This window comes from Hylobates moloch, unplaced genomic scaffold, assembly GCF_009828535.3.
Source record: "Hylobates moloch isolate HMO894 unplaced genomic scaffold, HMol_V3 SCAFFOLD_16, whole genome shotgun sequence".
Classification (NCBI taxonomy): domain Eukaryota; kingdom Metazoa; phylum Chordata; class Mammalia; order Primates; family Hylobatidae; genus Hylobates; species Hylobates moloch.
The window spans coordinates 71527750-71555211 of NW_026652291.1; the positions used below are offsets into that span (position 1 = coordinate 71527750).

General features: G+C 38.9%; 1 protein-coding gene across 4 annotated transcripts in view; it reads right to left on the bottom strand.

Moving 5' to 3' along the window:
* Positions 1-444: 444 nt before the first annotated feature.
* BAZ1A (bromodomain adjacent to zinc finger domain 1A) overlaps positions 445-27462 on the bottom strand; it is a 119015-nt gene continuing 91997 nt past the window's right edge. For 2 of the 4 annotated variants that reach the window (XM_032179765.2, XM_058429454.1), the window contains 11 exons: positions 23684-24280; positions 22098-22261; positions 21352-21506; positions 19288-19436; positions 16472-16561; positions 12847-13094; positions 12533-12759; positions 9512-9978; positions 6484-6626; positions 2654-2741; positions 445-1419 (listed from right to left, as the gene is read on the bottom strand). In XM_032179765.2, the coding sequence (XP_032035656.1) occupies positions 1223-1419; positions 2654-2741; positions 6484-6626; positions 9512-9978; positions 12533-12759; positions 12847-13094; positions 16472-16561; positions 19288-19436; positions 21352-21506; positions 22098-22261; positions 23684-24280 (2525 nt within the window). In that variant the 3' untranslated portion in view covers positions 445-1222. The remainder of the gene's footprint in view (positions 1420-2653; positions 2742-6483; positions 6627-9511; positions 9979-12532; positions 12760-12846; positions 13095-16471; positions 16562-19287; positions 19437-21351; positions 21507-22097; positions 22262-23683; positions 24281-27462) is intronic. The other 2 variants (XM_058429453.1, XM_032179766.2) reach the window with 1 other exon arrangement.

A 27462-nucleotide genomic window follows, 5' to 3' on the forward strand; every position in this document is an offset into this window, starting at 1 on the left:
AATAATAATGCAGTACCCTCAGGAATTTAAGGAAATAGAGGGAAGGTTCTCTCCCACCTACCAAAAAGTCCCAGAGAATAGGGAGACACCTGCCTTTTGCATCCTAAGAAGGAAAAGTATGCTACAAAACTGAAGCCCCTATATGTCTTTCATACCTAAGAAATAGCTCCTTTTATGTGTATATATGCAGTAAAAACTTTCATTTCCAGATTCTCAACTAGGTGAGTGTATTCCAAACTTTCTTTCCTCTTAATGAGAATCCATGCACATCATGTTACTGTTTTTGATGAAATGAAATGGATCTCACTCCTCAAGGGTTTCGGCAGAAAAAGCAGCAAATTACTGCTATAGGGACTCAGGTACAACAAAACGTTGGTTCCTATGGTCTGTTTGTATTACGTGCAGAAGTCCAAATCTGATTGTAAAAATTAGAGAATTCCAGAATACTTGAAAAAAATGTTATTTTATTTGTACAGTTAAAAAGTTATACGTAGAAACTTATAATTACAGTTCTGTAAAGCTGAAAGAACTGTCAGGGAAAAGGGAGGGTGTTACTTCTTTTGATTGATCATTAAGGAAGTTAGAGGAATAAAAACACAGTAAAAGGTTTAAAACATTAAGGAACATTTTTCAGGTATAAATTTTATAAATACAAAACAAATTCACAAATTACTCTCAATACTAAATAAATATCTAGTTAACAAACTTGGACTTAATACCTGCAGCCAGCACTGGTACAGCACTTCAAGGATATAAGATTGGATTCATTCATGTGTAGTGTTGAAAGAATGTACTCAAACATTTAAGACATAAACACCTTTTCTAAACAAACTGTGCTATAGCAGAAGACTCATCCGTGTAGATAACTCTCCCTTAATACCACAACTTTTAAAAAAAATCATCAATAACAAAATAAATCGTGGGTGAAAAAATATTTTCCAAGATCTCTGGACACATGAATGATCTCAAAAATGTACAAAAACCTCTGTAAACCAGTACTGTATCCAATACATCTATCAAACTTATTAGATACTGAACAAAACTGTAGCAAAGGACATCTTTCCTACATTCTCCTGAGTGCTTAATATTAAAATTGAGAATATAGTGCAGGCCACACTTTTATGTGGTCAATCAGTTGTTATTGCTTTATACAGCATGATTTAATGTTCCATTTTCATGAACAATTTGTTTTTCTTCAAATATATCCTTTAGAAGGACAAAGTTAGATTCGTGACTTTTTCGCAGCCGGTGGTGTGCTAACTTGGTCCACATTACTGGGTGTGACGTGGAGTCCAAGCTTTTGAGCCTGAATATGAAAAAATGCTTGAAGCCTAGTTCCAGCTTTTGCTTCACTTGTGTTACGAGGGTTGTATTCAAAGCAGTTCGAAAACATTAACTCAATATCATCAATAAACTCAGCTAGAAAGGGAAAGAGACAAAAAAGATTAGAATGAAAGTACATAAATATAATTCTTGTATCATATCTGGAAATCTTATTAAGAAAATGGAAGCCCACTTTTTTCTTTAGAAAGAGAAGACTCTGGCTAGGCATGGTGGCTCACATCTGTAATCTCAGCACCTGGGAGGCTGAGGCAGGAGGATCACTTGAGCTCAGGAGTTCGAGACCATCCTGGGCAATATAGCAAAACCCCGTCTCTACAAAAAATACAAAAATATTAGCCACTTGCGGTGGTTCAAGCCTGTAATCCCAGCACTTTGGGAGGCCGAGGGAGGCCGAGGCGGGAGGATCATTTGAGGTCAGGAGTTCGAGACCAGCCTGGGCAACATGGTGAAACTGCGTCTCTACAAAAAATACAAAAAATTAGCCAGGCATGTCGGGCGTGGTAGCTCATGCCTGTAATCCCAGCACTTTGGGAGGCCGAGGCAGACAGATCACCTGAGGTCAGGAGTTCGGCACCAGCCTGGCCAACATGGTGAAACCCCATCTCTACTAAAAATACAAAAATAGCTGGGCGTGGTGGCGGGTGTCTGTAATCCCAGCTACTCGGGAGACTGAGGCAGGAGAATCACTTGAACCCAGGAGGCAGAGGTTGCAGTGAGCTGAGATTGCGCCACAGCACTCCAGCGTGGGCCACAGAGCAAGACTCTATCTCAAAAAAAAAAAAAAATTAGAGAGGCATGGTGGCCTGCACCTGTGGTCCCAGCTACTTGGGAGGCTGAGGTGGGAGGACAGCTTGAGCCAGTGAACCAAAATTTTGCCTCTGCACTCCAGCCTGGGCAACAGAGTGAGACGTATCTCAAAAAAGAAAAAAAGAAGAAAGAAAATATTCTGAAACAAGGCAGCAGAACTGAGGCTTAAAACTGTTTAACTGTAAATACTTTAAAATTGTTTTATTGAAACTATCCAATTATGTGATCGTATACATTATGTGATTATAAAGAACTTCTTTGAGTAAGATCAGATCTATAAAATATCTTTAACTTACTTGATCCTAATCCATCTTTCATCCCTACATACACTAATAAGTACTTGTGGAACCTCAAGGAATGCCATCTACACAACTACATCCACACACATCCTTTTAATAAGAGAAAAACAGCCTCTACCTCTTTAAACAAAAATAAATATCAAAGATGCTATAACAGAATGCCTTAGAAAAATAAATATCAAAGAAAAACATAAATTACTTACATGCTAATTTATATTCACACTTATTCACTTTTTCACGAATTATATTTAAGGCAATGGGCTTTTTGATGATGTCATAGTAGTCTGGGACCTGTAAAATAATTCAAATAGCTCTGTCCACACAGAAAACTTAACTGGAAAGAAGTGTTCAAATAACAAAGTTTTGCACTAAAAAGCAACTCAATATGCAATTGCAATATGGTCTTGCTCATGGCTCTCTCCTTCTCTCTATATAGATATATATATGTCTATACAGATATGTCTATATATATATATATATATACACACACACACACACACACCATTGTCACTTGTGACCAAAAGAAAAATTCTTCAATGAGCATTATTGCATTTGTAATAATGAATAAAATGTATGTAACAAAGTGTAATTTAGGACAAAAACTACCCAGGCAAAATGAGTCAAATGAGTCAAACTAAGAATTTTTTTATGCTATTCAATATTAATTAATCCTTCTCATTCTTGCTCTAGAAGTCTCAAAGTAGAATTCCGATGATGTCACTTCTTCATTCAGAAACCTTTATCTCACACTGGTGAGCGAGACCCTTTATAATATAGTTGTGTGTCTGAGACTTTCTAACCCAACCTCATTCAAACCATCCACCACATTCACCATATTCTCATTTCTGGGTGACTACCCTACAGTATATTCCTTTTTCCCTGAAACATCCTTACTGCATTTCTTAGTGTTGAAATTCTACCTGTCTTCAATGACCAGTTCCAAATAGTTCTCCTTAAAAAGCGTTCTAATTTTATTATTTTGTCCCTCTGAAATGCTCAAATCAATCTCTGTCTTCTCTACTTCTGTAATACCATGATAACTTCTATTACAGTACTATAACACTGTTCTATCTCTGCTATATAACAGATCACATTCTGCCATATATATATATATATAACCTAACTACAACACCATCTCATATCCTTCAGTTTGATTAGGCCATCACTGTTACCTAATACCTTTTTTTTTTTTTCCTTTGAAGACAGGGTCTTGCTCTGTCACCCAGGCTGGAGTGTGGTGGTGTTATCTCGGCTTATTGCACCCTCCACCTTGTAAGCTCAAGTGATCCTCCTGCCTCAGATTCCCAAGTAACTGTGACTAAAGTCATGCACCACCACACTTGGCTTTTTTTTTTTTTTTTTTTTTTTTTTTTGTATTTTTTGTAGAGTCAAGGTTTGACCATGTTGGTTAGGCTGGTCTCAAACTCCTGGGCTCAAATGATCCACCTGCCTCAGCCTCCCAAACTGTTTTTTTCTTTTTTTTTTTTTTGAGACAGAGTCTCACTCTGTCTCCCAGGCTGGAATGCAGTGGCACGATCTCGGCTCACTGCAAGCTCTGCCTCCCGGGTTCAAGCGATTCTCCTGCCTCAGCCTCCCGAGTAGCTGGGACTACAGGTGTGTGCCAGCATGCCCGGCTAATTTTTTGTGTTTTTTTAGTAGAGACAGGGTTTCACCATGTTAGCCAGGATGGTCTCAATCTCTTGACCTTGTGATCCGCCCGCCTCGGCCTCCCAAAGTGCTGGGATTACAGGCATGAGCCACTGCGCCTGGCCCCAAACTGTTGAGATTACAGGTGTGACACTTTGCACCCAGCCAGAATACCTAATTTTTTTTTTTTTTTTGAGACAGAGTCTTGCCCAGGCTGGGGTGCAATGCGTGATCTCGACTCACTGCAACCTCCGCCTCCTGGGTTCAAGTGATTCTCCTGCTTCCCGAGTAGCTGGGATTACAGGCATACACCACCATGCTCAGCTAATTTTTGCATTTTTAGTAGAGACAGTGTTTTGCCATGTTGGCAAGGCTGGTCTTGAACTCCTGACCTTAGGTGATCCACTGCCTTGGCCTCCCAAAGTGTTGGGATTACAGGTGTGAGCCCTACACCTGGCTCAGAATAACTTTTATATCAGTGTTTCTCAAAATGTGCTCTCTGGACCAGGACCATCAGCATCATCTGGGGACTTGTCAGAAATCCAAGAGTTAGACATCATTCCAGACCTAATGAATCAAAAACTCTGGGGCTCAGGAATCTATGTTTTAGCAAGTCCTCCAAATGATTCTGAGGCATGCAGTAGTTTGAGAACCACTGCTTTACTTAAGAAAAATATGATTAATGGTACTCAGTTAACTCTATTCATATTCATTACATAGAACAAAAACATTGAGGTCATTGTAGCACACCACCATTATTCATAAAGAATCAGTCATGGCTGGGCACGGTGGCTCACGCCTGTAATCCCAGCACTTTGGGAGGCCAAGACGCATGGATCACCTGAGGTTAGGAGTTCGAGACCAGCCTGGCCAACATGGTGAAACCCTGTCTCTACTAAAAATACAAAAATTAGCCAGGTATGGTGGCAGGTGCCTGTAATTCCAGCTACTCGGGAGGCTGAGGCAGGAGAATCGCTTGAACCCAGAAAGCGGAGGTTCTAGTGAGCCGAGATCGCGCCATTGCACTCCAGCCTGGACGACAAGAGCAAGACTCCATCTCAAAAACAAACAAACAAACAAACAAACAAAAAAACGGCTGGGTGTGGTGGCTCATGCCTGTAATCTCAGCACTTTGGGAGGCCGAGGAGGGCAGATCACCTGAGGTCAGGAGTTTGCGAACAGCCTGGCCAACATGGTGAAACCCCGTCGCTAATAAAAATACAAAAATTAGCCAGGTGTGGTGGCAGGCCCCTGTAATCCCAGCTACTCGGGAGGCTGAGGCAGGAGAATTGCTTGAACCTGGGAGGTGGAGGCTGCAGTGAGCTGAGATCACACCATTGCACTCCAGCCGCGGGACAAAAGCAAGACTTTGTCTCAAAAAAAAACAAAAACAAAAAGAAAAGAATCAGTCACAAAATTAGAAGGGACTGAGCTGTCTAACTCTATTGTTTTCTTTTTTTTTGAGATGGAGTTTCACTCTTGTTGCCCAGGCTGGAGTGTGGAGTGCAATGGCACGATCTCGGCTCACTGCAACCTCTGCCTCCCGGGTTCAAGTAATTCTCCTGCCTCAGCCTACCGAGTAGCGGGGACTACAGGCGCCTGCCACCACGCCCGGCTAATTTTTTTGTATTTTTAGTAGAGATGGGGTTTCACTGTGTTAGCCAAGATGGTCTTGATCTCCTAACCTCGTGATCTGCCCACCTCGGCCTCCCAAAGTGCTGGGATTATAGGCGTGAGCCACAGCGCCAGGCCAACTATTGTTTTCAACATAGGAACTGATGTTCAAGACCAGCCTGGCAATGAAATGAGATCCTGTCTCAAAAAAAAAAAAATTAGGTGGACCTGTAGTACCAACTACTCAAGTGGCTAAGTTGGAGGATCACTTGAGCTCAGAAGGTTGAGGCTGCAGAGAACCAAAGTATGCCACTGCACTCCGGCCTGGGCGACAGAAACCCTGTCTCTAAAAATACTAAGAAGTAGACATGGCCAGATGCGGTGGCTCACGCCTGGAATCCCACCACTTTGGGAGGCCGAGGTGGGCAGATCACGAGGTCAGGAGATTGAGACCAGCCTGACCAACATGGTGAAACCCCGTCTCTACTAAAAATAGAAATATTAGCCGGGTGTCGTGGTGTGTGCCTGTAATCCCAGCTACTCAGGAGGCTGAGGCAGGAGAATGGCCTGAACCTGGGAGGCGGAGCTTGCAGTGAGCCGAGATCGTGCCACTGCACTCCAGCCTGGGCGACAGAGTGAGACTGTCTCAGGAGAAAACAACAACAACAAAAAACTAGACAGTGAGTAACAGGTATTTTGACTACTTCAAAGTTGTCATGTGGATTAAATCAGATAATATACATGAATACATTTTATCAAGTCTAGTAATTACCTGGATTTTAGAAACAAGTTTCAAAAAAGGCCAGCTGTCATCATGTCGTACCAATTCTACAACAAGTTGTTCAAAAGCAGACAATTCATGAACTCCTCCCTGTCGGCCAGAACTTCTTCGACCCAGTGTCACAGGCGATGACTCTGAGTAAATAATTACAATATTTTAGGTGATAACAAAGCAAAATATTGGTTCACTACAAGCCAAACTGGATATATAAATACCAAATTCCAATAGAAAATAGACACTCCATACACTGAGATGTTAACTATTTTCTGGGAGATACGAAAATTTGACCAAAATAGGACCAAATACTCATTATTTCCTTTTTGATCTTAAAAATGTCCAGTTGCATTAAACATTCACTGGGAACAGATTTTCAGAGTGTAATGCAAAAGAAAAATCTAGAACACAAAAGTTTTTGGATTATTTTTACTCAATTTTATTAAAAATACTTTTCAGCTACAGTTTTTTTTTTTTTTTTTTTTTTTTTTGAGACGGAGTCTCGCTCTGTCGCCCAGGCTGGAGTGCAGTGGCGCGATCTCGGCTCACTGAAAGCTCCGCCTCCCAGGTTCATGCCATTCTCCTGTCTCAGCCTCCCGAGTAGCTGGGACTATAGGCACCCACCACGGCGCCCGGCTAATTTTGTTTTGTATTTTTAGTAGAGACGGGGTTTCACCGTGTCAGCCAGGATGGTCTCGATCTCCTGACCTCGTGATCCGCCTGCCTCGGCCTCCCAAAATGCTGGGATTACAGGTGTGAGCCACCGCGCCTGGCCTTTTCAGCTACAGTTAACTGAAACTAAGCAATTCTCTAGTATTTCCTAAAGCATATCCTTCAGAAAGTAACCTCCTCAGATCTAGAAACTAGGCTTACGTATAAATTACCTTGCATAATGGAAAAGCAATTCTCACTGGTAAAGTAAAACATTATTCTTACAGATCTTAATTTTATTTATTTATTTAAGTTTTGAGACGGAGTTTTGCTTTGTCACCTAGGCTGGAGTGCAGTGGCATGATCTCGGCTCACTGCAACCTCTGCCTCCTGGGTTCAAGCGATTCTCCTGCCTCAGCCTCCCGAGTAGCTGGGATTACAGGTGCCTGCTACCACACCCAGCTAATTTTTGTATTTTTAGTAGAGATGGGGTTTCACCACGTTGGCCAGGCTGGTCTCAAACTCCTCACCTCAAGTGATCCGCCCACCTGGGCCTCCCAAAGTGCTGGGATTACAGGTATGAGCCACTGCACTTGGCCACAGATCTTAATTTTAATATCTAGATAATGTTCTAAAAGCAAAATGCTGTCTCACAGATTTAAGAAAGGTATAGTATAATGAAATCTAAAGTATATGCATTGGTAGAAAGGGTAGTATAGTCCATATATGTATTCAGATGTATAAATTCTCTCCTTGCAGTGTAGGTCCACACATTTCCCCTTTTATTTGTCCTTAGTACCAGGTTTAGCAATTTCACAAATCAATGAAAACAAAAAAATTTTTCTTCCTAGTTTTTTGAGTAAAAATGTTTCAAGTGTATTATTTCTCCAAACAGCTTGGAGAATTGGGGAAAAGCAAAACAGATAAGGGGATAGGAAAAGCTAAATTAGATCCTGACTAGTGCAAAATTATGATACTTCCCCTAAAAAACTTGACAATCTGGTGACTGCATAAACAGATTACGTGCCATTCTTTCACCAATGAATTCCTTAATCCTGCTGTGTATCCGAATAAGGCAATATAACATATCTAAAATTCTTTGAAGAACAGTGGCTTTTTTTTTTTAGAAACAGTGGCAGTTTTTATGTTTAGCTTCATTTAAAAAACAACAACAAAAAAATAGGGCCAGGCCAGGTGTGGTGGCACACACCTGTAATCCCAACATTTGGGAGGCCAAGGCAAGGCAGGCAGATAACTTTGAGCTCAGGAGTGCAAGACCAGCCTAGGCAACTTGGCAAGACCCCGTCTCTACAAAGAATACAAAAGTTAGCCAGGCTTGGTGGTGCATTCCTGTAGTCGCAGCTGCTTGGGAGGCTGGGGCTGGAGGATTGCTTGAGCCTGGGAAGCAGAGGTTGCAGTGAGCTCAGATTGTGCCATTGCACAGCAGCCTGAGTGACTGGTATAATTAACAATAAAATTAAAAAATCAAAATTTTATTACCACTTACATTAAAAACAAGGGAAAGGAAGAGATTATGAATCTCTTTATGACTAAAGAAATTAGTCTATGAATAATGATTACTATAAACAAAAATGAGAATTAAAAAGACAGCTGAGGACAGGCGCGGTGGCTCACGCCTATAATCCCAGTACTTTGGGATGCCGAGGCAGGTGGATCACCTGAGGTCAGGAGTTTAAGACCAGCCTGGCCAACGTGGTGCAATCAACTGTCTCTACTAAAAATACAAAAATTAGCTGGGTGAGATGGTGCATACCTGTAATCTTGCTACTCGGGAGGCTGAGGCAGGAGAATCGCTTGAACCCAGGAGGCAGAGGTTGCAGTGAGCCAAGATTGCACCACTGCACTCCAGCCTGGCGACAGAGCTAGACTCTGTCAGTCAATCAAATAAAAAATAAAGACAGCTGGTCATCGCTTCCTAAAAATATTACTGCTTCCAACTCTCCCTTTCCCCCAAATGCAGTATTTGAGATGGGAACCTTACCAAATAATCTGATGTAGCTTGTCTAGGTGATGCTGAGTATGTGCGTTTTGAGGGAGGAAAAGGTGGGAGAGAGTGAAATGTGTTATAATGTAGTATCCTGACACTGTTCAAATATTGGCCAAATACCTCCATTAAAAACAGAACGTCATTTTTAAGTTTATTACCCTGCTTCACTAGTAGAAATACTAGTAATACAATTTACCTTTATTCATTAAATAGTTGTCCCTTCAATGACTATTATGCTTCAGGTCAGATTGTTCCCTAGTAACTTTGTGTATCTTAGTGACAGACTTTAAAAAATGATCCAAAGTATCTCAACATTCAGTATTTGAAAAAATACCTAGGGAAGGAAGAGTTTAGATTTCTTCATACCTGGAGATTGTCTTTTTCTGCATCTTCTTTTGGATTCACTCTCTTGGACAGAAAGTTTTGAAGCAATATTTACAGATCTTGACTGTTCACTTGACTTTGTGGCAATGACTCTGAAGTTAGGGAAGTTGGGACTATTTTCTGGTGTATTATTAGCACTTTTCCCACCTCTGCGTTTTCTACGAGGACTAAGCAATTCCACAAATACCTCTGCTTGCAGTGGGCCATGACTGTGGCGAGTACAACGACTGGCAATTCTTAAAGATTTTGTTTCTGTAGGAGGAGCAGAGTTTATCTTTCTTAGACTTCTACCAGTTTTAGAAGAAACAGTTGTTTTGGGTGTGCTCTGCTGACTCCTTGAAGGGTATCTTCCAGGTTCTTGTCGTTGGCCACGACTTGAGAACGAAGAGCTAAGTTTCCCTCTTGTTTTAACTGGCAATCTAACTTGTGGTCTTCCTCGTTTGGGTAGGCTATAAATATTGTTAGAAAACACAATTATTGTACAAAGCAATGATGAACATATGATTAGCTCTATTCTCCTTGTTGTATTTAGCCAGTGAGTTTATAAAAATTTTCTATATAACTGAGATTTATCCTAGACTCAATTCCTTAAAGAGTCAATAAGTTTTAAGTTTTCAAGGGAATCTAAAATGTGCTTTCATATATTTTTTTGAAATGCAAAGAGAATTATCTGCAAAGAGGATATTTTATATATATATGTATATATATATGTATGTATATATATATACATATATATATATATATATTTTTTTTTTTTTGAGACAGAGTATCACTGTCACCCAGGCTGGAGTGCAATAGCACGATCATGGCTCACTGCAGCCTGACCTCCCTGTGATCAGGTGCTCCTCCCATCTCAAGACTCCTAAGTAGCTAGGTGTGCACCACCATGCCTGGCTAATTTTTGTAGTTTTTTGTAGAGATGGGGTTTTGCTGTGTTGCCCAGGCTGGTCTCAAACTCCTGGACTCAGGCGATCTGCCTGCCTCGGCCTCCCAAAGTGCTGGGATTACAGGCATAAGCCACCGTGCCCAGTCCATATCTTCTTGGTAACTTTAGGACGTCATTATGAAAATTAAGTCCTAAATTCTGATAAATTGTAATAAAATGCTCAGGAGAACCAACAAATAGACTTAGTCAATCATGTTGGAAAACTTAAGAGTAATGCAGTAATCTTAAAATGAAATTCTTTTGTTTCCTTTTGCTACAGGAGATTACCACTTTTCATTATCATTGATACTGAGATAACACCTACAGTTTTAGCCAATGGCAGCCAATGAAGTGGGCCTTGAACCCGTGGTTCCTGAATACCATGCCAAGAACCTCTCTGTTGTCTTCTGATTCTGACTATAAAACTATATTTAATCTTTTAACTGTCCTTAATTAAAAGAATGCAACGCCTCCATTAACTCATTATTCCTCTCCCCATATACCTGGACTTCCAGTTTATCCCATATGCTTGCGAGAACGTTCACATTCTTTATCATCTTTATGCCTAACCTAATACTGCCCTCACAAGCTACAGGCTACAGGGAAGATGGCTCTTCTAGCTGCCATTTCTTAAAACCTTGTTTAAAACAGATGGGGTGGCTCTATCTTAACTTCTCCAACTGTGATCCTTTTGCACTTTTGACAGTTCTAGGTTGCCTTGCTTCATATTCATTTTCCCGCTTCCACAAGAATGGGGTTCAAATGTTTAAAAAAAAAAAAAAAGCTGGGGGGAGGGGGATGATAAGAACAAGGAGCACAATGACTTCCCTGATGTGACTGGCTATCGTCAGTCCTGCTGACAGAAAACCCCCAGCAGATCTGTCTAGCTTATAGCTACCGGTTAGACATAGGCACACCTCATTTTATAGTGCTTTGTGCTTCACTGCATGCTACAATTATAAATTTTTTTTTTAAACAAACTGAAGGTTTGTGGCAATTCTGCATCAAGCAAGTTTATTGGCAGAATTTTTCCAACAGCATGAGCTCACTTTTTGTCTCTCTGTCAGATGATTGTTAGCATATTTTAGCAATACATTATTTTTAAATTAAGATACAGAAATGTGCTTTTCTTTTTTTAGACATAGTGCTACTGCATGCACACTTAGGAGACTACAGTGTAATGTAAATATAATTTTTATATGCCCTGGGAAACCAAAAAAATTTGTAACTTGCTTTATTGCTGTGGTCTGGAATTGAAGTGGCAGTATCTTTGAGGTAAGCCTGTATATCTACCTTGTGGATATAAAATTCTAAATATCCCTTTATTTCGGCCCTCAACCGGAGGTTCAAGTAAGGGGAGATTGCTCCAGTGCTGCCACAGAAGGAATATCCAGGCTCCACACTCATTCACTAGGCCTGAATGACACAGCATGCTAAGTTGCAGAATACTTAGTTATATGGTAGTATAGAAGCTGTTTCCAGGTGCTAATGTGGCAGAAGTATAAAAATACAGTGCATTTATCACTCTGAGATTCCCCAAATTATCAATACTCCCTTGGGAATATTTTTGAATGTTTATAATATATAAAAAGCAAGGGTACCTTCAGGCCACTATATGTTAGTTTCTTTTCTTTTTCTTTTTTTTTTTTTTTGAGATGGAGTCTCGCTCTTGTCACCCAGACTGGAGTGCAATGGCGTGATCTGTTACCTCACTGCAACCTCTGTCTCCTGGATTCAAGCAGCTCTCCTACCTCAGCCTCCCGAGTAGCTGGGATTACAGGTGTCCACCAACACCTTGGCTAATTTTTCTATTTTTAGTAGAGACGGGGTTTCACCATGTTGGCCAGGCTGATGTCAAACTCCTGACCTCAGGTGTCGAACTCCTGACCTCAGGTGATCCGCCTGCCTCGGCCTCCCAAAGTGCTGGGATTACAGGTGTGAGCCACCGTGCCCGGCCTATATATTAGTTTTAAACTAAGTTACAGACCCTTTGTATTTGAATTCCATTTGTATTTGAATAGTGGAGAAATTGTCTAACTAAGATTTACTGACTCATTTTATTGCATGTTGGGACTTACCTGACTTCTTCCTCTTCTTGAGAGTCATCTTCATCTTGTTCTACCTCATACTCTTCCTCCTCACTTTCACCTTCTTCTTCATCACCATCAACTTCATCACCCTCACCTCCCATACTGTCTTCCACATCTTCATCACTTTCCAAGGATGGTCTCTGTCTAGAGGAGAGTCTTCTAGAACGTTGCTTTGGTCGACATTCTGGACAAAACCAGTCTCCTTCAGGCACAGTCTGAATAAATCACATAAATGATCATTAATCATCTGTTGCTCAAAATCTTAATGTCTCATTTCTAATCTGATAAGAAGAAAAAAATACCTTGAGCTTTGGTCGAACACAGTAGGTATGATGACCCCTATCACAGCCATCACAAAGAACCATGTTTTCAGCATCGCCTTTCTTTCGACATATCTTGCAACGCGCATTCAGTATAGATTTAGACCATATCACGCTACGATCCAAGGTGGATAAGTGAAGAAAAACTTGGGATAGACTGGCAGAAGAAAGAAGAGACTCTCTCCAACGGTCCAGAACTGTTTTATAAGAACGCCCACTGTCACTGGCATCTTAAATGAAAAGGGAAAGTGATTACAATTTCTAGGCAAACCTAGTAATCTTCCTAGAAATAGTTTGTTGGTAGTTTAAATATAGGTTAGATTTTACATTTCTTCTGATACTTAACAAAAAGACCATGCAGATATTAAAAACAAAAATCTCATGGAAAATATTTGCTGAGCCGCATCTCGTTTATGACATAAGGAATTACTTAAATTCATAAATCAAATGCTAAGGGATTTTAATAGCTAAAGAGAAAAATAATTCAGACAATGTGTTCTCAATCTAGTCTTTGTATCAAATCTTGATCTAATTTTAAAAACTGGTTACATATGATTCCAAGTCTAAGTTACTATTCATTTGAATGAAGTATGTTACTTCCTCATCTCATATAAAAGATGGACCCTTCTCCAACTTAAATATCTTCTAAGAAAGTAGTTTTAAAATTGTGGTAAGTAAAAACAATGTTAATACTACCAAAAAGGATTTTTTAGCACTAATGTTTATACAGAAACATTTGAAACCTTCTGTCACTTAACATCACCATTCTTTATCTTCTGGGCTAAAAAATTTAATCATCTGATTAAATGCTATCAATCAGTAGTCATTTTATACTGGTGTGTGATTTCCACTTCAATCTTTAATATTGTTACCACCGTAATTTTCCTAAAACATTAATTCTGCAAGGTATATAAGACTCCAGACATAATCTGGTTCTATAATACCATTATTTCCTACTATTATCCTCAAATAAAACCTTGGGCAGTAGTATAACGGTTAAGAAAATGCAGGCTTTGGAGTCAGTCTGCTCTGAGGTGAGTACTGGCTCCCCCATATGAACTTGGGCAAGTTAACCCATCTGTCTCTCAGCTTCCTCAGCTGTAATACATGGAGCGTATCTGCCTCTAAGGGTTGCTGGAAACATTAAATGAGATAATACGCATAAGGCATATGAAGTGTCTGTCAGAGTAAATGCTAAAATTACTATCGTTATTTGTGCACTGTATAGCTCCCCCTATGTGCAGCACTTTAGAAGATATGAAACTAGTCTATTCTATGGTCCCTATCTTCAAGGAATGTTTAGTACAGCTGGAAAAGTGAAGAAATACACAATGAGTTAAAACCATAAAGCAGAGACCTGTCAAGTACCAGTGGACCTTGAGCTCCTATTTGCCTATCGAGCAGGGTGAGATGGACAGGACATGAAACCTAGGGCCCATCAAGGTGGTTAGTCCCTCTCTAAAAAGCTAGGACCCCAGAAGGCTACCCCTTCAAGTGTCAGGGTGGAAACAGGTGCTACATGAAAAAATGGAGAGCAAGAAAATTGATTCAACTGGACTTTGGTGTTGGGTAGAAAGGGAAAATAATCTCCCAAGGATCAAGCAAAGCCTTGAACAGGTTTAAAACCCAAAAAACAGGCTAAGATTTTAAAGTAGTCTAGGATTGCTAGTGACTTCAAGTGAATGGCAGAAACAAGTACAAATATTTGCAAATTCTCTCTGAAGAGATTTTCACAGATCAAATCTGAGGAATGAGAGTTATCAAAACCACAAGGCACATCTGGAAACAAAACATGAAGTGAAAGCCAGCAGAATCAAACTCAAAGACTTCAGATATGAGAATTAGAAACGGAATATAAAATAACTGTAGTATGTTTTAAGAAGTTTAAAATATGAATAACCAGGCAGTTTGAAAAAGATCCAGTTAGAACTTTTGAAAATGATTGTGATTAAAAACAGAGGCAAAAACACAATGGATGGGTCAAATGGCTCTTCAAAGCTGAGATGTTAATGAAGTTGGGAAAATACAAAGATATTACTTAGAATGCAGCATCAATAATATTTTTCCATCTTTATCTATGTTGTTTTGTTTTAGGTGTGTCTTTTGTAGACAGTAAATAAACCAGCTAGATTTTATGTTAGTACAGTCTTCTATTTTCTTCACTCTCCCTGTCAACTATCCAAAACTTTTTAAATTGGAGCCAGATGTGGTAGCTCACACCTGTAATCCCAGCACTTTGAGAGGCTGAGGGGAATGGATCACATGAGGCCAGGAGTTTGAGACCAGCCCGGCCAACATGGTGAGACCCCATCTCTACTAAAAATACAAAAACTAGCCAGGCATGGTTGCAGGTGCTTGTAGTCCCAGCTACTTTGGAGGCTGAGGCAGGAGAATCGCTTGAACCCAGGACGCAGAGATTGCAGATTGTGCCACTGCACTCCAGCTTGGGTGACAAGAGCAAGACTCTGTCTCAAAATATATATATATATATAATAATTGGAGAGTACAGTCCACTTAAATGCATTTATTTCTCCCCTGTCATTGTGAGCGTTTTACTCATCTTGGTTTTTAAAATATAAGCCTTTATGAAAAGTTCTGGCCTGAGCAGGGCCTCTAAGGAATGAGGTAGCAAGAATAGCTAGTTCAAAGATCATCTTTCTGGGTAAATCAGAGAATATTCTCATTGGTAATGGCAAGGAATTAGGTTGCAGAGGTCAATGTGAAGAAATGGGAAAAAAGACAAATTATGAAGAACTTTTAGAATCTCGGAAATTAGTTTGATTTTTTAATGCAAAGGTTGGTGAAATGCTATGGGATTTGATTAATGAGGTGGTTGAAGAAAATTAAACCAGCAGTAGCTCAAGGCCCAATTCTTATTCTAGTCCATAATGAATGTGCCTATTTTTCTATTTTTGCATAGTACTGATATAAGGATAGAAAACAGTATATATAATTGATTCCATTTTTCTGTTGTTTCCTTATCTTAAACCTTGCTTTCCCCCCAGATTACACAACCATAAAGGGCAAAAAATGTCTTGTTTATCTTTTATCTTCCATTATGCTAGCACAGATAAATTCCTCAATAAATTATTAAAAGGATCTTACTAATATAAAATACTGGCAGTCACATAATCAAATATTATAGGGGAAGACTTCATACTGTTCAATGGCCACTATACAGTAATCCATGTGACCAGGACAGGCTTCTCTAGGGGACAAAACATAAAAACTCTTGTCCTGTGTCTCTCCAAGCTAGTAAAAGACAAAAAGTGCTGTGAATAAATACTTTATGTGAAACAGGTAAACATAAGTTCCATAGCCATTCATTCTTTTCACTAATAGCTAAGTATACGAAGATTCACCAGTGTCAGCTTTCTATATGCCAATTTAGAAGAGTGATTAGCTGAGGTGTGAAATATAGAAAGGGAAATGCCAGGAAGATATTATTTTAAGCTTACCCCCAAGTCCATTCCCTTCCAAAAAAATCAAATCCAAGGTTTTCCTTCAAAAGCTAAATATGCAAATCAGTATTCAGCCATAGAGAAAGTAAAATCATAATTCTTTAAAAAGACAAAACATAAATTTCTTTAAAAAGTTAAAAATTTACCATCTCTCACACTAGATTGATCTTCCTCTCTCTTTTTCTTGTCCTTTTTTTTTCTATCTCCCTTTTGATCCTTATTAATTTCTGTGTTACCTAATTTCAAATTGATATAGTTAGTTGAGGATTTTTTTTTTCATAGCTTAAGGGTTTAACCATAAGTATGACTTTAAAAATGACGGAATTATCAATCTTAAAAAACATCCTTATGTATCTTACCTAAAACAATTAAAACATGATTTTATCTTCCCCAAATGAAAAAAAGTCTACTTTTATCAGTATGATTAATCTCTAGAATAAAAGGGACATATTAGAGAGGTAGAACATAAGTAGAATTTTTATTTCTTACATGCTTCCTCAAGAAACTGAAATGATTTCTGAAGCTAAATTGGGAAAATGCCTACTATGATTAATTTGCTATCCTGAAATATTATCAGGTGAATGGAGAATTTCGATATATATTCCATCTCAAATATTCATTAAGTAAAATCTGCTTTTCTCTCCCCAATTAATGATATTCTTGATTACTTTATTTCAGATAGCCTATCTCCATCTCCTGCTGTCCTGTGCAAAACAGACCTTTCAAAGGCTTAAGTTATTCTAATAACTTTTTATGGAGCAGCAACAGTAGATACCCATATTATAAATGACCAACATTTGACTTCAACCAATATTTAACTTTGACACTACCAAAGTAACAAACTTTTCTTATTTCACTTATTTCTTAAGATCTTGAATTATAATTTTCTTTTGGGATGAAATTAATGTTTGAAAACCACTGTATACAAACCAGCATAAGGAACAGTGTCTCTCATACAACCTACTAGACAAGTTGTAACAACTCTCAATATTAACCTTTTTCTTTGTCTAAATATTTAATAAGTTGTGCAGATGAAAATACAGACATACTAAACAATTAATTTGATTTTCCCCCCTTCACAACTTATAAAAAACTTTAATGAAAATTTCAGAAGTGGGAAAATAAGCAATATTGTGTCTTATCCTTTTACTCTTTTGGAATCACAGTGTTAGTAGTAACAGTATCTTCCATTTATAAAACCTGCATGATTTACAAATAATTTTAAATTAAAATTTTAATTTAGGTAAGTGTGTATTAATATGTGGTTGTAATAAATACAGAGTGATCCCTTGTACACATAACTGGATTTACACAAAGAAAATCCTAAGAAATACTGAAGACTGGGAAATAAAAGTGACATAGCAAATACCAACTCTGCTATCTTTGGGAGCTGTGATTATACATATTTTATTTCTTACAATTGCTACTTTCAATGTGGCCAGTGGGTTATTAAGCTTATGGTAGGATTATCAATTTACAAAAGTGTGAATAGACTTAATGAGATACTGGCCACAACTCTTCAATGTAAAAAGTTTACAAATATATTCACCTTTCAAAACTGCTCTGATTGCACTATGAAAACTTTGTTCTAATAATGAGAGATCAAAAAATTTTTTTTATTTTTTTGAGAGAGTTTCTCTCTTGTTGCCCAGGCTGGAGTGCAATGGTGCAGTCTCAGCTCGCTGCAACCTCTGCCTCCCAGGTTCAAGCGATTCTCCTGCCTCAGCCTCCCAAGTAGCTGGGATTACAGGCATGCACCACCACACCCACCTAATTTTGTATTTTTAGTAGAGACGGGGTTTCACCATGTTGGTTAGGCTGGTCTCCAACTCCTGACCTCAGGTGATCCACCCGCCTCGGCCTCCCAAAGTGCTGGGATTACAGGCGTGAGCCACCACCCCCAGCTAAAACAATTATTTAAGGATTTTAGTCAATTCAAGTAGTTCTTTCAATAGGAGACCAAAAAGATATGGTTTAAGAAAGTTATTTCTTCCATGATCCCATTACAAGAATATAAATATCTCAACGTGATGAGTTATAAATTAAACATGTCAAAAAGACAACAGGGAATTAGAGACAGTTATGATATAAACATTGATTTAGAATTCTGAAACAGATATTTTCCCAAAAACATAATGGTTAGGTTTCTGGATTAGTCCCTAAAAACCCACTAATTTCATAATTTGTCAAAAAGTGATACAGATAGTATTATTCCTCACTATAAATTATAGAGCATTTCCTCACCCGTTTTCCTTTTAACACTTGGTATTTCTGATTTAGCACTTGGTATTTCTGATATAGCATGTGGGTCAGTGACTCATATCATCAACCTATGCCCCAAATGGTAAACTTTTAAGTCACTTATTTGGGGTTCTCTTTCAAATAACAAAAAAAAAAGTTACACATAATCTTTGATTATTCAAGGTCTGACTAGTTATAGGTTTTGGTGATCTTTTTTTTCTTTTAAAAAGACAGGGTCTTACTCTGTCACCTAGGCCACAGTGCAATGGTGTGGTCATAGCTCATTGTAACCTCACATTCCTGGGCTCATGTGATCCTCCCACCCCAGCCTCCGGGACTACAGTTGCACGCCATGATGCCTAGCTAATTTTTTTTTTTTTTTTAAATTTTGTAGAGATGGGGTTCTTGCTATATGTTGCCCAGGCCGGTCTCAAACTCTTGGGCTCAAGCAATTCCGCCTCAGCCTCCCAAAGTGTTGGGATTACGGGCATGAGCCACTGTGCCTAGCTGGTAATCTTTCTTTTGATGAAACTCTTCACAAAAGACTGTATTATTCTAAAAATAAATCTCACCTTAAAAGAACTCATTTAAAAATGAAAACATCTCAAGTTTTCAAGATTATCAATTTCATTATGTCAGCCAATAAAGTTCTATTGGTTAAAGGCCAACTCAAAATTACTTATAACACAACAAATATTTTGAAATAAAAACAGATACTTACCAAGTGGAGCTTTCAGAAAACGCCGCTCGATGCCCTGCTCTATTTGAAAGAGTGCCATTGCCAGATAATGAACCACACTGCTCACTGATTGTGGTGTACTTGCATTTGTTGATACAGTACTTGGAGTTTCTGTTTTTATCCCCAAAAGTCTACAATTAAAACAATTAAGAGTTTATGGTACTTAAAAACACTATTAGGTAAAACTTGAGTCCATTCATTGGTTCAAATGCTTATTTATACCTTTGTAAAAAATCATTTCCTCAATCTCAAGGAGTTGCAGTAAACTAGTAGGGAAGGGAGATTCATTTAGAAGGACTAAGGGTAAATATTTGAAGGAGACAGAGTGGAAGAGGGAAGGCTTATGGGAAAGGTTTTAGAGAGGTGACACTGTGATGGGCCTTAAAGCCTAAGTATTTCGGGCAGCTTATCTCTATTTCTCATTTCATTTTTTTTTTTTTTTTTTTTTTTTGTGAGACAGAGTCTTGCACTGTTGCCCAGGCTGGAGTGCAGTGGTGCAATCTCAGCTCACTGCAAGCTCTGCCTCCCGGGTTCACACCATTCTCCTGCCTCAGTCTCCCGAGTAGCTGGGACTACAGGCGCCCGCCACCGTGCCCTGCTAATTTTTTGTATTTTTAGTAGAGACAGGGTTTCACTATGTTGGCCAGGCTGGTCTCGAATGCCTGACCTCATGATTCACCAGCCTCAGCCTCCCGAAGTGCTGGGATTACAGGTGTGAGCCACTGCGCCCAGCCTAAAACGATCATTTTAAAGTGCAAACTCATTCACTCAAAGCCTTTGTACATGGTTTTTCTTCCCAGTGTCCTATTTTTCTCAACTTTAGGGCTCAGCTTTGCAGTCACTTCCTCTTGCACTTCCTTTACTATCTCCCATGTTCTACTAAGACAAGTAGCCCGCCCATGTACTTCATCTGCACTGGGTATAACCTTCTATCAGTACCCCGTTCTAGTAAATATAATGCTAGCCTCATGTTTCTCCACTGTTCCCTTCTAGATGACAAACTGCTTAAAGACATATAATATCCAAAATAATCTTGAAAAAATAAAAGTATCTATAGATATACAGATATAGATTCTGACTAGTAATAATATTTAATATATATACTTATTTAGAGATGAGGTCTCATTGTTGCTTAGGCTGGAGTGCAGTGGCACAATCATTATTAGCTCACTGCAGCTTTGAAGTCCTGGGGTACAACAATGGAATAGATGGGACTACAAGTGCATGCTGGCCAGGTGTGGTGGCTCAGGCCTGTAATCCCAGCACTTTGGGAGGCCGAGGCGGGGGATCACGAGGTCAGGAGATCAAGATCATCCTGGCCAACGTGGCGAAACCCTGTCTCTACTAAAAATACAAAAATTAGCTGGGCGTGGTAGCATGTGCCTGTAATCCCAGCTACTCAGGAGGCTGAGGCAGGAGAATTGCTTGAACCAGGGAGTAGGAGGTTGCAGTAAGCCAAGATTGTGCTACTTTACTCCAGCCTGGCAACAGGGCAAGACTCCGTCTCAAAAAATAACAACAACAAAAACCAAGTGCATGCCACCATGCCCAGATAATTAAAAAAAGAGAGACAGGGTCTCACTATGTTGCCCAGGCTGGTCTCCAACTCCTGGCCTCAAGTGATCCTCCTGCTTCAGCCTCCCAAGTAGCTGAGACTACAGGCCCATGCCATCTTGCCTGGCTCAAATAATATTCAAGTCTACCAGAATTTACTAATTTACTAAGTTTTCCTATAGAAAAGAAGAATAATAGCATAATTACTTTCCAAAATTAATAAAATTTTAAGTTCAAAGATTAAAAAAAACTTTAAGAAATTATCATTATTTGAATGAATTGTTTTTTGGTTGCATTAGTACAAAGTGTAGTAACAGATCCTGAGGTTTAGAAAATGATCATTCCAGTGGTTACAAATATCAAGGTCCTCATGACAAGTTTTTAAAATAAGAAAAAGCAACATGTTTACTTAAAAACAAAAACCAAAAAAAAACACAAAACCTTAAAATGGCAAGGAAAAGTAATGGTTACTTTAGAAAAATCTTTTTGTACCTGTCTTTTACTATGACCTTTGTTTGTTCATCAATTTCCATCTCTTCTACGTCTTCATTCACAGTTTTAATTATCCCATTTTCCTTGTTTTCCTCACTTAACAGCTCATACCGTCCACTTTCTAATGCTGATCTCCAGATATGTCGATCTGTAACCTGTAACAAAATTCAAACTTACTAAACATGAAAAATGGAATATATTGTTTCTGAGAGGTACGAAGTTCAATATACATATAAAATCAATTCATGGATATTTTAGAAATGATTATGAATCCAAAAGGTATCTAAAAATAAGGTTACTAAGTGGCCAAACTGGAATTCATATTCTTCATAGATGAAAACCATAATGCCTTATTTTCTGTATAAATAAATCATAAATAGTTCTAAGACTGGTCACTTGATAGCAGCAAAAAAGTGACAGATGATGGCAAAGGCATGAACAAAATACATTATCAGCCATGAATTACAGATTTTAAAAAGGTAACAAACCAACAAGCCAGACTCAGCAGAGAAGGCAGGGGCTAGTCAAGGAAGAAGAAAATATCCTTACGCATTTCAACGTGTGATGAAAATATCAGAAAAAATATTTTGATGCAGGGGAATAAACTTAGTTTTCATAAAAAATTTATCATTCTCTGGTGTTTATTCAAAACACATATGCCTTGTCTATGCCATATAATTAACAAATATGACCAAAATTCTGGACCAAGTAGATTAGACAAACTAAAAATGGGAACAAGTACAAACCTTGATGGCTCCTAATGTTCCTTGGTAGATTCTATCTTCAATATCTAAAAGAAAATCTCTCAGCCTTAGTTCAAGTTGCTTTTCTGCACACATCTGAGACGGATCATATGCATTGAAAGATCTTCCCCGATTATATGTTGGTTTGCTATCAGGCTGAGGTTTGTCTGAAATAGTAATCAAATACTTTATGATTTTCTTATTAAAAACTACAATTACTCCATGTGGCTGCTATGATCTTGAAATAACGGATATAAAAGTGCTTTGTAAATCCTCAAGTGCCACAAATGAATGAATGAATGAATGAATGAATGAATGAATACCATTTATCTTATAAAGCCCTTGTACAGCTACTCAGGAGGCTGAGGCAGGACTGCTTGAGCCCAGGAGTTTGAATCTGCAGTGAACTATGATTATGCCACTGCAATCCAGCCTGGGCAACAGAGTGAGACCCTGTCTCTAAATAAATAAAGCCCTTGTATCCAGAATATATAAAGACCTCTTACAGCACAATAAAAAGACAACCCAATTTAAAAATGAGCAAAGGATCTGAATAGATATTTACGGAAGATATACAAATGGCCAATGAGCACATGAAAAGATGCTCAACATTGGCGAGGGGTAGTGGCTCACGCCTGTAATCCCAGCACTTTGGGAGACCAAGGCGGGTGGATTACCTGAGGTCAGGAGTTTGAGACCAGCCTGGCCAACACGGTGAAACTCTGTCTCTACTAAAAATACAAAAAATTAGCCAGGTGTGGTGGCGGGCACCTGTTATCCCAGCTACTTGGGAGGCTGAGATAGGAGATGCACTTGAACCCAGGAGGCAGAGATTGCAGTGGGCCCAACAGCCTGGGCAACAAAGGCAAAATTGTCTCAAACAAAAAATTAAAAAAAAAACCCAATAACTGTGATCTATAGTTTTTAATCCTGAAAAAAACTGAAGTGGTCATGGTAACATGCCCCTAAATTTAAGCAATTCTTTTTTAAATTTTGATTTAATTTAAAATGTTTTTAGCTCTATTTTCTCCCCCACAGGAAACAAGTAAGCAATTCTTTACCTAAAGAATCTAATTTATTAATATAAAAACTCACATCTAAAAATGCCTTACTGCTTTTTCTTATTTGTCATCAGTGGACGAACCATCAAGCAGGAAATGCTGCTATCCGACCTGCCCTTGCAGCCAAGCTCCAAAGAAGTGACCATTAGTGGAACTTCTCCCTAGACTCTCAGCCAAAACCCTTAATGAGTAACCTCACTCACCATAATCTGTCCAAAACTGATAGCAGCCTTAGAGTCTATTCTTGGGTTTCAGAGTCTACTGACCAAGGAATAAGGAGATCAGGGAGAATATGAATTTTGTTAACACCACAGATGTGTTCCTCATAATTCAAATAGAATTTAGAGAATCTTGTTTCTATAAAGAAATACATTCCCAAACTCTAACTTGCAAACTAAAAGGATAGCCTAAATCAAAGATAAGTTGTTGTAAATGTATTTCTAATAGGTTGCAAAAACGCTTAATCCTGAATGACCAGAGATTAGGGGGAGGAAAAAAAAGTAAAAACAATTTTCATTGAAAATTTACCTGAAAAATGAAATTTCTCTTCAGAAAAACGGGCTAGCTGTGCACATATTCTGCTTTTCTCTTGTAACAAAGTTTCTTTTAAGGCACTTTCTCTATGTCCTCTAGAATTAAGAGCTTCAATAAGCTGGTCTAGCTGTTCACAAGAACTGTAAAAGCACCACCGATTTGGCTTATGCACTGGTTTTGGCAGCTGCACAGAATAGTCACATGGACCTTGGTCAATGTTGGAGGTAGATTCAGACATCAAAGGCTCTCCAGTTTTAGTGGATACCTGAGGATCTTGAGACTGTACATTACTCTGAAATGATGAAGGTCTAGGCAACAGCATGTCTTCAGTAAGACCAGAATAATCCTCTTCAATAAAGAGTCCAGGAATAGAAGGGAAAATCCAGTATCGTCTATACATGCGGTCGCGACCCAAGGGAAAGATATTGGTACAGGCTATGGCACTTTGGATTTTTTCTAAGAGCTCTTTCTCTTTTCGCTGGTGTTCCTGTTTTAATGCTTCTTCCTCATCAGCAGTAAGAGGCTCTCTTGTTACACAGTTGATCTCTTCTTGCCTTGTAAATTCTTTAAATCCATTTTGTCCTCTTTTCCCTGTAGTTAAAATGTTTCATCATCATCATATTTCAAGTTTCCATTAGAAAAATATGAGATAAAAAGTTACCCCAAATTATTAGGTGTTATGGACTAAACTGTGTCCCCTCTCCACAACCCCAAGTTCATATGTTGAAGCCCTAACCTCCAATGTGACTGTATTTGGAGATAGAACCTTTAAGGAGGTAATTAAGGTCATAAAGGTGGGGCCCTAATCCAACATGATTGGTGTTCTTAGATACCAGAGATCTTCTTATCTGACATGCACAGAGAAAAAGCCATGTAAGGATATAGCAAGAAGGCACTGTCTGCAAGCCAAGAAAAAGCCTCTTCAGATACCAACCGTGCTTGATCTTGGACTTCCAGACTCCAGAACTGTGAGAAAACAAATTTCTGAAATGTCTGTTGTTTAACCCACCCCAGTCTGTGGTATTTCATTATGGCAGCCCAAGCAGACTAATACACTATGTTAGGAAGAAATCAATATACTTAAATCTAAAGGGGCATGCAAAATCTGTCATTTTCATACTGGAGAGTGCAGTAGAGTATGTTAGTTATCCTCCAGTAGTCATCCCAGTCCTTCCTCTAAGGGAGGAATAATAGCAAACTACTTCTGGAGAAGACTAGCTTATAAATATTTGTCTTTGTGGATCTTATGGTCTTCACAGCTATTCAATTCCACTCTTGTGGCCCAAAAGCAATCACAGGCAACATGCAGACAATGAGCATGGCTGTGGTTCAATATAACTATTTATGGACAGTGAAATCTGAATTTCATATAATTTTCACTTATCACAAATGATCATTCTTCTTTTTTCCAGCCATTTAAATTGTAAAAATCCAGCTGGCACAGTGGCTCATGCCTGTAATCCCAGAACTTTGGGAGGCCGAGGTGGGCGGATTACCCGATGTCAGGAGTTCTTAACCAGCCTGGCCAACATGGTGAAATCCCGTCTCTACTAAAAATACAAAAATTAGCTGGGTGTGGTAGCAAGCACCTGTAATCCCAGCTACTCAGGAGGCTGAGGCATGAGAATCGCTTGAACCCAGGAGGGGGAGGTTGCAGTGGGCCAAGATCACGCCACTGTACTCCAGCCTGGGGGATAGAGTGAGACTGTCTCCAAAAAAAGAGAAAATTCCTTTTTAGCTTATGAGTTATACAAAAACAGGGCAGGGCCAGGCACAGTGGCTCACATCTGTTAATCCCAACACTTTGGGAGGCCGAGGTGGCTGGATCACTTGAGGCCAGGAGTTTGAAACCAGCCTGGCCAACATGGCAAAACCCATCACTACTAAAAATACAAAAATCAGCCAGGTGTGGTGGTGTGCACCTGTAATCCCAGCTACTCGGGAGGCTGAGGCAGGAGAATCGCTTGAACTCAGAAAGCGGAGGTTGCAGTGAGCTGAGATGGCGCCACTGCACATCCTAGCCTGGGTGACAGAACGAGACTCCACCTCAAAAAACAATAACAAAAAAAAAATGGGGCTGGCCAGATTTGGCGTACAAACTTTTATTTACTAACCACTGGTAAATAAAAGTTTGGGTAACAGAACCACTAGTTTTTAGCTGGGCACTTAGCAACCCAAAAGAAGGACAACATTCCCATAGTAGGCACAATTAAATGAAAAACTTTTGTTCAAAGAGATGGGATCAGAAGCACTGTGTGTACCCTCTGGACTGTGCTTCCCTTTCCTCCTTCCCATTTCCAACTAGCTAGAATGCAGACATGGTGATAAATCATTTTGGAACATGAGAATGGCAGCAAAACCCTAAGGACAGCAGTACCAACAAGATAGAAAGAGCTTGGACCCCTGATAATCTGCTTTGACTTTGACAATATGTTGGAATTAAATTTCTCTGTTGTTTCAGTTGCTGTCAAATTGCTTTGATAGTTGGGAAGTATTTTTTCATTCTATTTCTTTTGCTTGAAAGAGTTTGTGTAAGATTGGAATTACCTGCTTTTTAAAAAATTTTGCAGAATTCACCTATGAAGTTGTCTAGGACTGATGTTTTCTCTGCAGAAAGATTTTAGTACTGATTCAAGTTCTTTAATGGTTTAAGACCATCTACATTAACAAATTTCTTCACAAATCCATTTTGATAATTTGTATTTTCTAGGATTTTATTTTTGCATACATTTTCAAATTCGTCAAAAATTGTGTATATCTCCTTATCTTTAAATTTCTACTCTATCCATAGTTATGTTGCTCCCCTTTCAGTCCTAACTTTATTATGATCGCCCTCTTTATAAAAATCAATTTCAACAAAGGTTTGTCTAGTTTCTTTCTCAGACGAACACACTTTTGGATTTGTTGTTGTTCTTTACTATATATATATATATTTTTTTTTTTCGAGAAAGGGTCTTGCTCTGTTTCCCAGGCTGGAGTGCAGTGGTGCAATCAGGGCTCACTGCAGCCTTGATCTCCCAGGCTCAAGTGACCCTCCCATCTTAGCCTACTGAGTAGGTGGGACTACAGGTGCATGCCACCATGCCCAGCTTGCTTTCTGGGTACTTTTTGTAGCGATAGGGTTTCACCATGTTGCCAAGGCTGATTTTGAACTCCTGGGCTTAAGCAATCCACCTACCTTGACCTCTCAAAGTGCTGGGATTACAGGCATGAGCCACTGCACCTGGCCCTACTATATTTTTATTTTCTATTAATTTCTCCTCTAGTGTATTATTTCCTTCAGACTTGGGGGGATTATTCTTTTTCCCCCACCATCTTCTTACATAAATGTCTAGCTCAGTTTGTGTTTCTTCTTTTCTCATATGTATTAAAGCTATACATTTTCCCCTAAGTAGAGGGGCTGTATTCAACACGTGTTAATATTCAGTAACGATTAGTTTGATTTGTTTTAAATATTTTTTAGTTTCCATTATGGTTTCTCTTTTGACCCAATATTTAGAAGTATGTTTTAAAGCTCTACTCATATTAGGTTCGCTTTAGATGTTGAAATCAATTGCATTGTAATCAGACAATACAGCTTCCATGATACAGGACATTTTCTATCTACTTAAGAGTAACCATTTAGAAAAAAATACAGAAAAAAAAGATTCCATCCAAATTATAGGCACAGAATTAACTTAAGGATTTCTTTTGATAGTCATTAAATAAATACACAAGAAATTTGTATTAACAACTTTTAAAAGATGTATTCACTTTGATCTAGCAATTTATGA